The 13663-nt window shown below is 38.2% G+C and overlaps 2 protein-coding genes across 4 annotated transcripts in view; one reads left to right on the top strand and one right to left on the bottom strand.

Moving 5' to 3' along the window:
* Positions 1 to 4418, bottom strand: part of sobpa (sine oculis binding protein homolog a) — a 38987-nt gene extending 34569 nt beyond the window's left edge. For all 3 annotated transcript variants that reach the window (XM_082154956.1, XM_082154957.1, XM_082154958.1), the window contains exon 1: positions 3909 to 4418. In XM_082154956.1, the coding sequence (XP_082011082.1) occupies positions 3909 to 4004 (96 nt within the window). In that variant the 5' untranslated portion in view covers positions 4005 to 4418. The remainder of the gene's footprint in view (positions 1 to 3908) is intronic.
* A 6983-nt stretch (positions 4419 to 11401) lies between these two features.
* The window catches only part of pdss2 (prenyl (decaprenyl) diphosphate synthase, subunit 2), a 36712-nt gene continuing 34450 nt past the window's right edge, over positions 11402 to 13663 (top strand). Inside the window, exon 1 of the mRNA XM_082153115.1 lies at positions 11402 to 11967. Coding sequence (XP_082009241.1) covers positions 11741 to 11967 — 227 coding nt within the window. The 5' untranslated portion in view covers positions 11402 to 11740. The remainder of the gene's footprint in view (positions 11968 to 13663) is intronic.

Genomic DNA, 13663 nt, shown 5'->3' with positions numbered 1-13663 from the left:
GAAATATATCCCACTTAATGCCTAGGTGGTTACGACCCTGCTTTTATAGCAGAATCTTTATACACACGTTTTGTATTTTTATCGGGTACAGAAAAAAGGTGCAAATGCCTTAACTGGGGCAGTACCCATTTAAAAGGTACAACTTTGTACCTTATATACCCCTAAAGGTTGCATATTAGTACCTTCTTAAAGAGTACCACCGCAGTGACAGCTTTTGTACAATTTTTTCTGAGAGTGTATGATCTTTTAAGTTATCTTTCAGGTAAAAATATGTCATTTCTTTAGCTAAAACTCTGTAACAGAACAGAAAAACAGAACGTTTAACCCTTGAATGCTTGAATGTTTCAACAATCATAGTTACATATTAGGGTCTTTAGCGACCCGGATCTATGTTTAACACGGATGGATCTCTACCTGTCGCGATAATATAAAACTCTCCTGATATTAGAGTAACAATTACAGAAGAATAAATAGAGCATATTTTGTTACCTTTTGGAGCTTGGAAAGGTTCAGTTTGAGCAGATGTTTTATACCATCATTACTGTCCAAGTCAGAGCTCATTTCCCAGTACATTCAGAATCTGGTTCATATTCGTGAACTCAAAACTAGCATTTTCAACATCTTCAAAATCAATATTTTGATCGCTAACAGCGAATTCACCAGATCCACCATCAAGTGACAGTTACACTAATATTTGATTGCGTTTAGTATTTTCTCTGCAGTAAATCACTGAGCCATTTCAAGTTTAGCTGATGATACTTCCTATTCTTTTGTTTTCTGCCATTGCCATCAGACATTTCACTCTTGTGGAATAAAGGTAATTGCACTTATTCAGTCGTCAAAGATTCAATATATATTCAATTAATCCTTCAAAATATACTTAAACATATACTCCTCGGGTCGTTAGTGAACCTACACAATTTTAGAAAAATGTAATGGGAAAACAGGCATTATTTTATAATTTTTTTTGTTACATTGTTTGTAATGAATTGATTGAGGAATACTAAGAAGGCTGATGTCTAACTTTAAAAAAGAATTGAGGAGGGTAGTGAATGACGTTTAAGGGTTAATAGATGCGAGTCTAACATTACAAGCATTAGTAACATCAGAGCCAATCTCATACGTCATCACATTTTCTTGATTATACATTTTTGCAAAGAGGCATTTAACTTGCGGAATCCTATCAGATACATCAGGATGAGAAGGTTTTTGGTGGGTGGTTGTCTCTGAAAAACACCTGAGTGTTTCAGGATAGCTGAGAGAATAATGGGTAAAAACCTATGTCAGTTATTTGAGAAGTTCGCATGATGATGAAGCATACCTAAGCAAAACTGATAGGCTATATCTCAGACTTTATTTGTTTTAAATGTGCGTGTATATACAGTAGCACTGCCCATTATCCAGCAGACTCGGCTGATTTGCTGTTAAATTTGCATGTTTGTGTATGTGTTACTAAAGAAGGTAGAGCCTTATCACCGGCTATATGTTTTGTCAAGGTGTGTGACCATGTTATCATATTATGTATATTCGTCCGACAGTAAGTAAGGTGAATTGCTGACAACTGTTGGATGCTGAATGATCACAGACACTCTATTGGTCTCTGTCAAAATTAAGGCAGAGATCAGCTTTATCCACAGCCCTGTGGTCAAAATGACAACTCTACGGATGAAATGACAGATTTGTGCCTGACTTGTACACACAACACCGCTGACAAGGCCAACACTCACCACAGACCTTTGGAGATGCGCATTGTACAGAAAATAAAGACTAAACACTGTGTTACAGATTTGAAGTATTGGGAGAAATCACTGAATTGTGCACTATGGATTACAGACAAGAGAAGTGCATATAGGTGACAATTCTTACAGCATCTGTCCATCTGCCCAACTTCACCATATTCTTTCCAAATTGTATTCTCTTATTTAGTAACCCAAAGCACAGCTTGAGTTGAGTTTCATCCTCAAGCTCTAAACAGACAGAATGCCAAATCTGTTTATATACACTACTTTTAGTAATATCAAGGAATGTAAAGGACATCATGGAAGGCAAGCAAAAAAATATTTCAAAAAAGATATTTGTTCCAATTCCTTACTGTCAAAAACTGATTGTAGAAAAATGGATTCCTTATTAAAGGAAAGGTCAGCAGTGTGAAAGACAATGCAAACTCGTTACATATTATAGGCAGTGATTTATTTCACTCTGTTCATTGATAAAAAGCAGACAAAAAAGGTCCTTTACACTCAACACTCATGTTCACAGGTAAGATGTGACTTTTTTTAGTCTGGATCTTTTTTTCTTTTTTTCTAAATTAATTGTGATGTTAAATGAACTTTTATGATGAGCAGTTTTCAATTTCTGAATTAAAATTGATTTTGATCATCAGAAACATCTAAGTGTTGCAATTGTCAGAAGACTGTAAAAAAGAAAATGGTGTAAAGTTTGACAATTTTTTCAAATAAAATTGTATTATTACTTTCATTGTTATTTCTATAAAAAGCAGTAAATGCAGCATGTTTTTGTTGACATAAACAGGAAATGATATCAGAGGGGTTCAGACCCCTGAAACCCCCAATAATTCACACCTCACAGCTCCAGAATGAGTCAGTGTTTGCAAGTACAGCATTGCTGTGTGTGTGTGTGTGTGTGTGTGTGTGTGTGTGTGTGTGTGTGTGTGTGTGTGTGTGTGTGTGTGTGTGTGTGTGTGTGTGTGTGTGTGTGTGCTTTTAAGGAGACCGGGGAGACGCACGCTTGTATCTCCACTACAGGTCGATCAATATCTGTCAAATTTAGAGCCCCGGCGGACCGGTGAGCCTCGCGCAGGTTCAGTCAAATAATCACTGACAAGAAAGAAAGCGAACGGAGCGAAATCACCAAAGCCACACGCGCGTTTACAGTGACCTAAACACATGATCAGATCAATAATATTAATGAAACGCGTCCCTGTACACCACGATGTTGCTATCATAATGAATGTAGCTTGTTCTGATAAAAAGCACAAATAAATTCTGGCGTTTCCAAAACATTAGGCTGCATGGCAGCGGATGCAAACGCTTCAAACAATGAGCACCACACAACCAGGAGACAAAGCGCCTGTGTGCGCCTTCAAAACATACAAACACACGGCTCTCCTCAAACAGAACAAAAAAGTGAAAGAGTCTCCTAGATCTTGAATAAATGAAACCATGATTGCATATTGCAAATACCCCCAAAAGGATTTTGAAATGTGCATTTGTCACGAGCAGACGGCGCTCAGTCAGTGTTGAACAGATGCACATCTGGAGTGACCGGCGCTTCCCATCAGAACAGCTGGACAGATGCACCCTTCCAACATGCATTCCGTTTCATTATTGAGTTTTTACTCTGTTCTGATGTTTATGTGGTGTTTAGCAGAGATATAGTAACGCGCTAGTAGTAGTAGTAGTAGTAACGCAGCAATTTGACGCGGAGACTGACGCACTGGATTTTCCATCAACTACAGTGGAGCCAACAAGGGGATTTCACTCTAAACCATCTCGTGATGTGACTGGGAACCTTTTATATTTTACGTGCATATGATTTATAAACTCATACAAATATGTGTTTAAATAAAACCCCACAATTTAATATAAAAAATAGATCTCAAGCACTGGAAAGCGAGACCAGAGTGGTCTGGAAGGTGCGTGAATTAAGCTAAAAAAGAAACGGGAGGGAATTAATGCCGACCTGTTCAGCAACCCCCCCACCCCTCCAAAAAAAAAAAAAAAAAAAAAAAAAAATCAAAGTTAGCTGATTAACCCCAAACACACAGCGCTTGAATGAATCGGTTCTCTATATTCAGTCCGAGGGCGGAGCGGCGGTGCGCTCAACGCATCCAAAAATGACAAGCCTTTATGGGCGCCAGTGAGAGAGAGCGCGCGCGCACAACCTACCTTCATCTCTGCGTTAATTTCCCTCTTCACGGGGTGAGCTGGCTTTCTGCTCCTCTTGTTTTCCGGAGGTCTTCCCTCTTTCTCCATCTCAGCCATGTTTTCTTTAAATCTCTGTCAATATTTGGGGGTAAAAACCCCGCGGGCGCACGGCACGGAGCGAGGCGGGGCCGTTTCAGAGTTGCGGAGTGGCAGCGAATGGCAGGCGCGCGAGAAGCCCTAGTGAAGTTGATGCTGGTGCTGGTGCTGGTGTTGCGGGCTCACCGTGCCCGGTCGAGTCAGCCATCTTCTGCCTGCTATTTCTCAGCGGTCTGAGCGTGAGCAGGATCGAGCCCTCTCGGAAAGCCAACCAAGAGGTTGAGAAAAAAAGAGCGAGCCAGACAGGGGGAGGGGCCTCCACCGCAACTCTATACGGCCACGCTGATCCCGGGAAGGCTATTTCCTCCCAATTTTCCACAGATCGGTTTTCACTCAGGACTCCACGCGTGGCGGAGGTTGTCGCGCGATAGGAGTGAATAGGTGCCGTTGTCTGATGTGTTATCATTCACCCCGCGCGCGTTATCAGCGCTCCGCAGGGGGTGCTTGATATTGTCGTACGAGACAATTAATGGAAATGAAACAGTCAAGGGTTCCTAATCATTTCCTTTTAATTAAACATCTTTGCACGGGTGGAATTGTCATAATGGGTTGTATGGTGTTTATGAGAGAGATATCTACAGGTAATTAAAACCCACGCTGGAGTGACAGACAAGACTTTACAGGGGCCAAACAAATGTGTTACAAGCAAGAGAGGGAGATATATATATGATACATGACCCTGTGACACTAAATTTTGCACCTAAAAGCTCTTAATTTAGCTTGTCTAAGGTATTGTTCAATCTCACTCGCACACACATTTAGTCAAAAGTAGCGGATCTTCACTGAAGCTTGAAATAAGTGAACAAAAAGTTCTAAGAATCAGACCTTTTTTTAATTACCATGAATCCCAAAGGTCCAACAATGAGCAAACATGGCAAAACATGACAAAAATGGATAAATTTGAAATAAATAAATAAATAAAATAAAAATATGTATATAAACATGGAACAAATATTGTATTAGTATTGAAGGCAGGTGAATTTGCAGCAAAATATTTTAAAACATTATTTGAGTGTCATGACTTTTGATGCTAATAAAAAAAGATATGGGAAGTGTTTTATTTTTTATTTTGCTATGCATGATTGCATGGTGAGTTGCATTTTAATATGCCTGTTTAACCTTATTTTTCACCTGCTGTCCTGCAGCTTTATCGAAACAGACCCATGATCCATTTTTGGCTCACAAAGAACCGGGGTGGGGGTGGTGGGGGGGCATCTTAAAGTGCACACAGGTCCACCTGCAATAAACAAATCACATTCTAAGCCTCTTTTATTTCAATATTTAAGGTAAGGCTGATGATCTCTTACAGACCAGTCAAACCTGATATTCTGTGAGGAACATGCCTACAACTTTGACAGAAAGAGTTAATGGACTGTAAAGATGGAGATGAAAGTCACACAGATGATTTTTTGTTTGTCTTGATGTAAAAGAAAGAAAAATCTGAATGTTTAACCAAAAATACATCACTCCCAGTTTCCCTCCTTCTCTTTTTTTTTGCTCCTCCAATCCACTGGTGAATTCGCTCTCAAGCATGGCACATGTAGGACACGGTGGCACGAGACCTGCTCTCCTCTGGATCGGACCAGAGGCCGTCGTCCTTGAGAGCGTATCGACGTACCGTCCCAGATCACTAGCAGATGCGCGACGGCCTGAATGAGTGCATTGTTTAGCACACACAGCTCTGGCAGCCCCTGCCGAACACTAGCCCATGATAAACAGTTACATTCTAGCAGGGATACTGTTACCCCTCTTGATACTAGAGGAGGTGCTTCAGCCCGTTTCTCTAACAGCCCAAACTGTGTTTTCTCCAGCGTGGATTGGCTTTCACCCCGATTCGATTCCATAGCTCTTAGCCTTGTGTATCAAGTGCAGAGGAATATGGTTTGTAAACACAAGTAAGGCCCTAATATGCAATGACAAATAAGATTAAAGGATGGAATTTACGTCTCTTGGGAAACGCCTGGTGGAAAAAGTGTGGTCATGAGACAACATCAGCCTTTTCTGTTCTCATTGTAATCCCTGCTTGTTTATATTGTGTGTGCATTGTGTCCGCTGAAGTGTGTGTGAGAGAATGCGTGCGTTAGTGGGTCTCCATTTCAGAAAGATACTTATGGGATTTCTACAAGAGGGAAGTATTACAAAAGGAATTAAAAGTAAATGTAAAACAGCTGGATGCAGAATCCGTTACTGGTTTGTGAAAAATAAACATTCGTTTTACAATCACAGGGACAGATGAAGCTTCTCTCTGAGATGTGTATAACAGTCTCATCTGCCGTAGCATCATATCTTTATTTCACGAGCACAACACAACTGAATTCCTCCCTTCATTTAAAGGCAGAAACTCACCTTATATTATCTTTATGCAAAATACAGCTTTCCATTGAAACACGCAACAGCCGTCAGATGAGGGTCAACAGATGAGGGAATTCAAAAACAGCTGTTTGAAAAGTACATACAAGTGGGTTTCCAGTGCAGATTGCTTTCAGTTGTTTAATGACTAGCCAATTAAAAATGTTCCTTTAGATTAATTTGATACTTCTTTAAATTAAGACAACTGGCACCCAGGTTTTTAAAGATAGTTCATCCAAAAATCATCTTTTACTCACCCTCAAGTTGTTCCAAACCTGTATGAGTTTCTTTCTTCTGTTGAGCACAAAATAAGATATGTTAAAGAATGTTGGTAACCAGACATTTGACGGTAGCCACTGACTTCCGTAGTAGGAAAAATAAAAAAAATATGGAAGTCAATAGCTACCGTCAACTGTCTGGTTACCAACATTCTTCAAAATATCATCTATTTTCATATAAAAAACAAACAAATATACGTTTATGTATTTCTACTGTAACCAACTTATTTTCTGTGATGTTTTTCCACGAATCCCTTTGGATGCACTGAGGTCTACCATTATACCAGATCCTATGGTTTAACAGGAACTTTCAAACATACCACAACAGTTTGCTGTCTTGGTTAGGCTATATCTCCAGTCCCATAAAGACAACTCTATAGAAAGACAAATGTTGCTTGTGAAGTTTCAGTTTGATTAAATTACCTCTTGAAGTAGGCTACAACAGACCTCTTAATTATGTGATGATTACAGTTTTAATTTGTTAATTAATCATAAGTGACAACAATTGAAAGAATGACTAGGATTAGATCGAAGAGACAAATGAAGCTGTGAGCAAACACTGTACTGCAGCAAATAAAGAACGACAGGTGAATTGAACGTGGAGACCCAAAAAGCAGAGCTCTGATCATGTAGCAGATGGTTGGTTATTTGTGTTGGTATAATTTCATAGAGTGCCATTATAGAAACATCAATGTTTTGAACTTGTAGAGGTGTTTGTTGGCAAATGAGCAGAACTTTTTATGCAAAACGTGAAGGTTGTGAACGAAATAGGGCAGTTGAAATTTCAGAGATGCAATAAGTTAACAATTTCTGAGGCTGGACTGATTTGGTTCCTGGTTTATGCACCAAGTTGCTCCAGTCTAATCAGATATTGAAAAATCATAACAGTTTTAATGATCCACTGTTAAGAAATTAGGCTATATTAGTTATATCAGTAATGATAAGGGCATCTACCAGCGTTACCATACAGTCTTTTGGTAAATAACTTCTTAGACAGTTCATTGTAAAATAGCTGAGGGGTATTTGGGGGAATCTGAGATTCATGTGCCATGTGTTGTTGATTAAAGTAATGCAACCTAGTCTTAAATAGAAGGTCGAATTTATTGAATTTCAAAGGGAGAGGAGAGCAGAGAGACCCTTAATTTCTTCTCTTTCTGTCAGTCTCTCTCTCTGCCCAAAGCAGCATGTGTGAATATGTAATCACATTGGAAGTTCTCTGCTAAACATCTTCCAGCTTTTAAAAGAGTCTTTCAATTTTCTCAAACCTATAGGTTCATTTTTCATATCTACAAAATTAGGCGGTGTGGCATTGTGGTTAACATTGTCAGAAAATTGCCAGTTTGATCCCCGCTAAAAGCAAACCACAAGTTTGCATTATACTCTTGAACAGGGGGATCCACGTATACGGCAAGAAATATATAGCAGTTATAAATTTATGTAAATATATTTTATCATCTATATTTTCAATATTATTTTTGTATAATCACACACACACACACACACACACACATATATGTAAGGGATAATGTAGAGCGAATATTTAACCAAAAATAATCCGCTTCGCGTCGGGGTCCTGATCAGCCTGTCGAGGTTGTATTCGCTATAACAACTGCCTCGCACTGCATTATCCCGCTTATTACATGGCTACCAACCAAATCAATCAATATTTTGACACATAATATTGATTTAAAAAGGAGTTTATTGATTTAAAAATGATTGCATTGCTTCCGCTAAAGAAAATAGTCTCCGCTTCGCGTCAGGGTCTCGATCAGCCTGTCGGGTTGTATTCGCTATAACAACCGCCTCGCATTACATTATCCCCTACATATCCGTTAGTTCCAATCCTTGATTCTGATTGGTCAATAGCTGTGTTTTATTCACGATAAAACATGGCTATGACCGCTTCTCCCAACCGTTTTATGTATCACTACACAACACCCTTAGCAACCACTCTTAGCAACGTAAACATATGTTTGTTCTTGATATTGTTCATTGAAGCTGGAGTAGAGTGCCGTGAGATCGAGTAAGTGAGTGTAACTGTTACCTGGATTTACAGTAGATATAGTATTTTCCTTCAGGTCTTATATTTATAATAAAAAATCTGTTTGAATGTCCGCTGTTATATTTTGTCCTTTTGACAGTTCAGGGGTTTTCCGTCACGTGCCCTAGTTATTTGTCAGTTGCGTCTTGCTTCTGTGTGTTCACAAGTTTCAGTCCTTTCAATATAAAAGTCTTCTCTACTGACTGACTCACTCATAAAGACAGTCTTTGTCACCATCTAATGGCGAAATAATGTATGTAACTTCTGTTGCTGTTCACTGTCAGGGAGTTTTTTTTTTCCAGCGGAAGGAAGGCTTTTAGTGATTTTATTTAATGTAGTCTAACTTACTGCAAGTTGCATAGATACATATTATTCGGCTTTAATATTTGTATTGTGTGTGGTAACCGTTTTATAAAAGCAATAAGGTACTCGAGGCTAGTGCTGTAACGTTATCGTGAATAAGTCACGGCTGAAGGGGTTGCAGGCACGACGCCTAAATATTCACGATCCAGTACAGCGGCAGCCTCTCGTTTATATATGTGTGTGTGTGTGTGTGTGTGATTATACTAAATGGCATTAAATGTAAAAATGGCCAAACATACATAGCAAATATGATCTAAATATGTAGCACTAGATGCTTCCTCAAATTTTTTATTTTAAATCAACTTGAATATTTAAATTTCAACGACATTAAACTGTCTTAAAAATTTGTTGAAGCTTGTATAACTTATAAAAATGTTGAAAATGTCTTAACTTATTTTGATATAAGCAGCTCTATTAAATATTTATCATATTTCAAATATGCAAGATTGTTTTTTATTTTTTTTTATTTTTTTTGTTACATGTTTACTGATTCTTGATCAGCTTCAAAAGACTAAATGAAAGATGCCCTGCAATTGAGTCAAATAGGATAGTAAAAATGTACCAGATCACATAATCATTGTGACCCAAGGCATCAGTTTACCAGACTGAACTGGGCTAATGATCTTAATCTTTTAACTTCACTGTCTTATATCTTATAGCATGAAATATAGTATGCAAGGTCATAGTTTAGTAAATTATGGATTTTCTCCTTCCTTTAAGGTTAATAAGGCATACTAACCATGTGTGATTATATGGTTAGTTGGATTTTATTATTTGCACTTCCCATTGTTTAGCCTGCATGACCCTAGAAAACACTTGCGACCCATTTTTTAGTCATGACCCACCCGATTGAGAAACACTGCTCTGTATTGCATGTTGTAGAGTGATTATTCTGGATTTGTGATAATCCCCATATTGAGATCATGCCAGTCAAATGAATCCCATGGGATAACAAATTCAGCTGTATCAACTGTTAAAAGCCAGGAGGGAATTTAACTTAAGCGCAAGAACATTAATGATGTCAAAAGTTACTTTTTACACAACCTGAATTGTGTAATTGAAGGACAATGTATTTATTTGGACACTGCAGCCTTTGTTGGGAAATTCACGTTTTTGCTCAAACCTATCACAGATGGTGACACGTTTGTATGGCCACAATGTTACCACTCAAAAAGTTCGTTTTCAGCGTTACTGTGTTTGAAGCAGAAAGGAGTTGACAATGTTATTCTAATATGCATTTTATTATGAAGATGTTTTTAAGATGATCTAGTTTTCATTGTTTTTATCAAAGGCTGTATGTGTAATCAACAAGTGTAGTATTTTGGTGCAAATTTAACGTTCACACAAGACAAGTTATGCAGATACCAGTATGGACAGGACAGGTTAAACAAAACTAAGCTAAAGGTAAACAAAGATATAATTCAAACTACATTAATCAGTGTACTCTGGTGGGTTGCCCCCTAAAGTCCCACTGAAGTGCCTTGAAACTGCATAATTATTCAGTGTGTTAACGTAATTTCTACTGAAACAGGAAGACAGGGCAGGACATATTGAACAGCTCCTCCCCTTTTTTAAAGAGCCAATAGCATCTAGTTTGCTATTTAATCTCCTCGATATCGCTTTAAAATACAGCATTGTGCAGAATTCAAATGGGTCCAATACGTTTTCTGGTATGCGCTGACTCTCGCAGATCCACTCTGTGCTATCGTGTCTCTGGACCGGAGCAGACTGTGTGAACACTGAGGCGGCATGACACTAATGTGAAACCATTCGCCCCCATGTAGAAAATAGTAAATGTGTGAAAATGTGACAGATTTTAGCTGCAGCTTCAGCGTCTATTTATAATTTAGGGGGCGGGATGCTTTAGATTCTAGAGAGCCTTTGATTGGACAGAAAATCTGATGAGAAGCTGAAGTGCAGAGTGATGTCATCAAATCACTGATCCATTTTGGTGGAAGTGAGATACTTATCTTATTATGCTTATAAAAATTGTAATAAAAAAAGATATGCTTATAGCTTCTAAATGCGCATTTTGTCATTGTTTCGAAGCACATTAGCTTAAGGCTAACAAATTCATACTAAAAGGCAAAAAAACTTCATTGATTTCATGGGGACTTTAATGTTCAATGTAAAATAAGAAACACGGATATAAAAACCTTGAAAAGATTGCGGTTTCCAACCGATTCAAAAAAAGAAAAATTCATTTATTTAAGAAATGTAAAACTTTTTCTTTAGCCAGATACCAAAATGTATGGTCTCAAGGTTTTGTTGAAGAGGGTTATGGTGACGAAGGGGTTAATCGCGCAGTCTTTACGACAGACCGTAAACTGATTCGTAGAAGATGGCGACCCGGTGCAGCTGTCAAAACGTGAGAGTTTAATTTCGTAGAACCGGACACTCGATAAACAGCACAGACCATCGGGTTGGGCAAATGTACTTGAATTAACCAGAGACCATCGCTCGATCAGCGAAGGAGACTAATTCTGTGTTGAAGAAGATGCCGTTTTCTTCCATAAGGAGGTGACATTGGGGAGGACAGAGGCTGCTGGATTTGACACTCAAAAAGTGAAAGACAGTGTCAGATTCCTGATGTGAACTTATCTGAAAGTACCTATGAACATTCATGCATGTAAATAACTAGTCTATTAGTTTTATTTGTTTTAAAAATGGCTTGGAGGTCACGGCTCTCTCACATTGGACGGAGGCATCTGAGTATTTTCTCCAACCCTTCTCCCTCTAACTGGACTAAAGTGGTGTCTGATGCGGAAAAGATCGTAGGATATCCAACTTCATTCCTGAGTTTACGCTGTTTACTTAGTGACGAGCTCAGCAACGTGGCCATGCATGTTAGGAAGCTTGTGGGAACGAAACATCCTCTGCTAAACACCGCCAGGTACTGTGTTTTATTCATGACTGTCTTCTGGCTACCAGACAACATTTTCAACATTCATATGGAAACAGAGTTGGCTGTAATGAATATTACAACGTGCAATAGGAAATGTTTCATAAGCACTAAATCAGCATATGAATCAGAATGATTTCTGAAGGATCATGTGTGAAGACTATTACAGCAAACTGTCAAAACTGCTGAAAATCCAGCTTCGCCATCACCAATACACTTTAAAATATTGATATATTTATTTTTGAAATATATTTATAATTTTAATAAAAAATATATGACCAAATTCAACAGTAAAGGATATCTACAATTTGGATGTAAATTGTATTCAGAAATATAGTTTCTCCATTAACTCACTTGATAAATCTATCAATTGCCCATATTCTGGAAAAAGGCTGTATACACCAGTTTAAATTGGGGGATTCCAGCCTGATTTCCAATTAACGTTTAATATCAGTCTTACCGTTATGTCAATGATCTTAGAGAATGTTGTAGAAGAACAATTAATAAACTGTAACCTCCTCCGCCACCATCAGTTTGGTTTTAGACTACAACATTCCACAACACAACATTTGATCAACAAAAATAGAATTCAGAAATGTTAAAGATCAATCTAAATTGTTTTAAACTTATTAGACTGTGTAGATCTCAAATCAGGCAGCTCATCTTTTTATGCATGCAATGATCTTGGCCTGTTTTTCTTACTGTATTATAGATTAGACTCAAACTAATGAGTCCGTAATCAAAAACCTAAAGTAGTAGAACTAGCAGAAGTACAGCAGGTGTAAATTGTAGGATTGACAACCGCATAAGCACACAAGGACAAAGAGCTTTTTCTGTAAAGCTTTTCTTTTTGCAACTCTGCAACATGTTATCAATTGAAATTAAAGCAGCACTTGATATAAAGACTTTCACAGTGACGGTTAGCCTAAGTGCTGGTTTACAACTAACCAGAGCTGTACGTGTAATAATAAATTGTGTTGTTTCTTATGATCGACTGAACCAGTTCATTATAAATCAAACTTACCGTAACCAACATACGTCTTCTAGCTGTCATGGGGCCTATTTATGAACCCTATATGGGTTAGGCCGTGTTCATGAATATTGATTAGGTCATCCTGACGTTGCTTGGTTAACTTATTGGAATAAATTGCGGTTTGACACAATTAATGTTAATGAACCAATAGTAGCGTTGCTCAAATTAATTCCTGACCAAGTGCCAATTTGCTATCGTCTGCACTTCAGCCAATCAGTTATTAGTATAACGTAACCTGGTTAATATTCATGAGCTAAGCCTCCAGTTTAGCAGGATTTGAAAGATCGTAGTGTGTAAAGAAGCCCCTGATGTGCATTCAAGTGACAAACTGATTTACACACTGGAGTATCACCTGAATATAGTGGTTAAAGATGCAGGTCTTTAGCACAAGTGGCTTTTGGCTCTCAGAGGACAAATTAAAAGGCATCATAAGAGTTTAACATCCTGCTGACCCTCTGAGTGCTGACCTGTTCAGTTTGTTCATTGAGAAGCAATGCAAGTCTGGTCATTTCTTCTATAAATCAATAGGCTGGATGATGTTTTCTTGTAATTCCCCACTATAGTCCTGTGCTATTGAATCACGTAGCACACATAAAGCTGTTTTGTTGGTGAAAGAATGAAATTGAAACTATGAATCATATGTCAAATAATGTG

This window comes from Leuciscus leuciscus (assembly GCF_965113295.1).
Source record: "Leuciscus leuciscus genome assembly, chromosome: 22".
Lineage (NCBI taxonomy): Eukaryota > Metazoa > Chordata > Actinopteri > Cypriniformes > Leuciscidae > Leuciscus > Leuciscus leuciscus.
The sequence above is the reverse complement of the archived record's forward strand: the minus strand, read 5'-3'. Positions and strand labels throughout refer to the sequence as shown.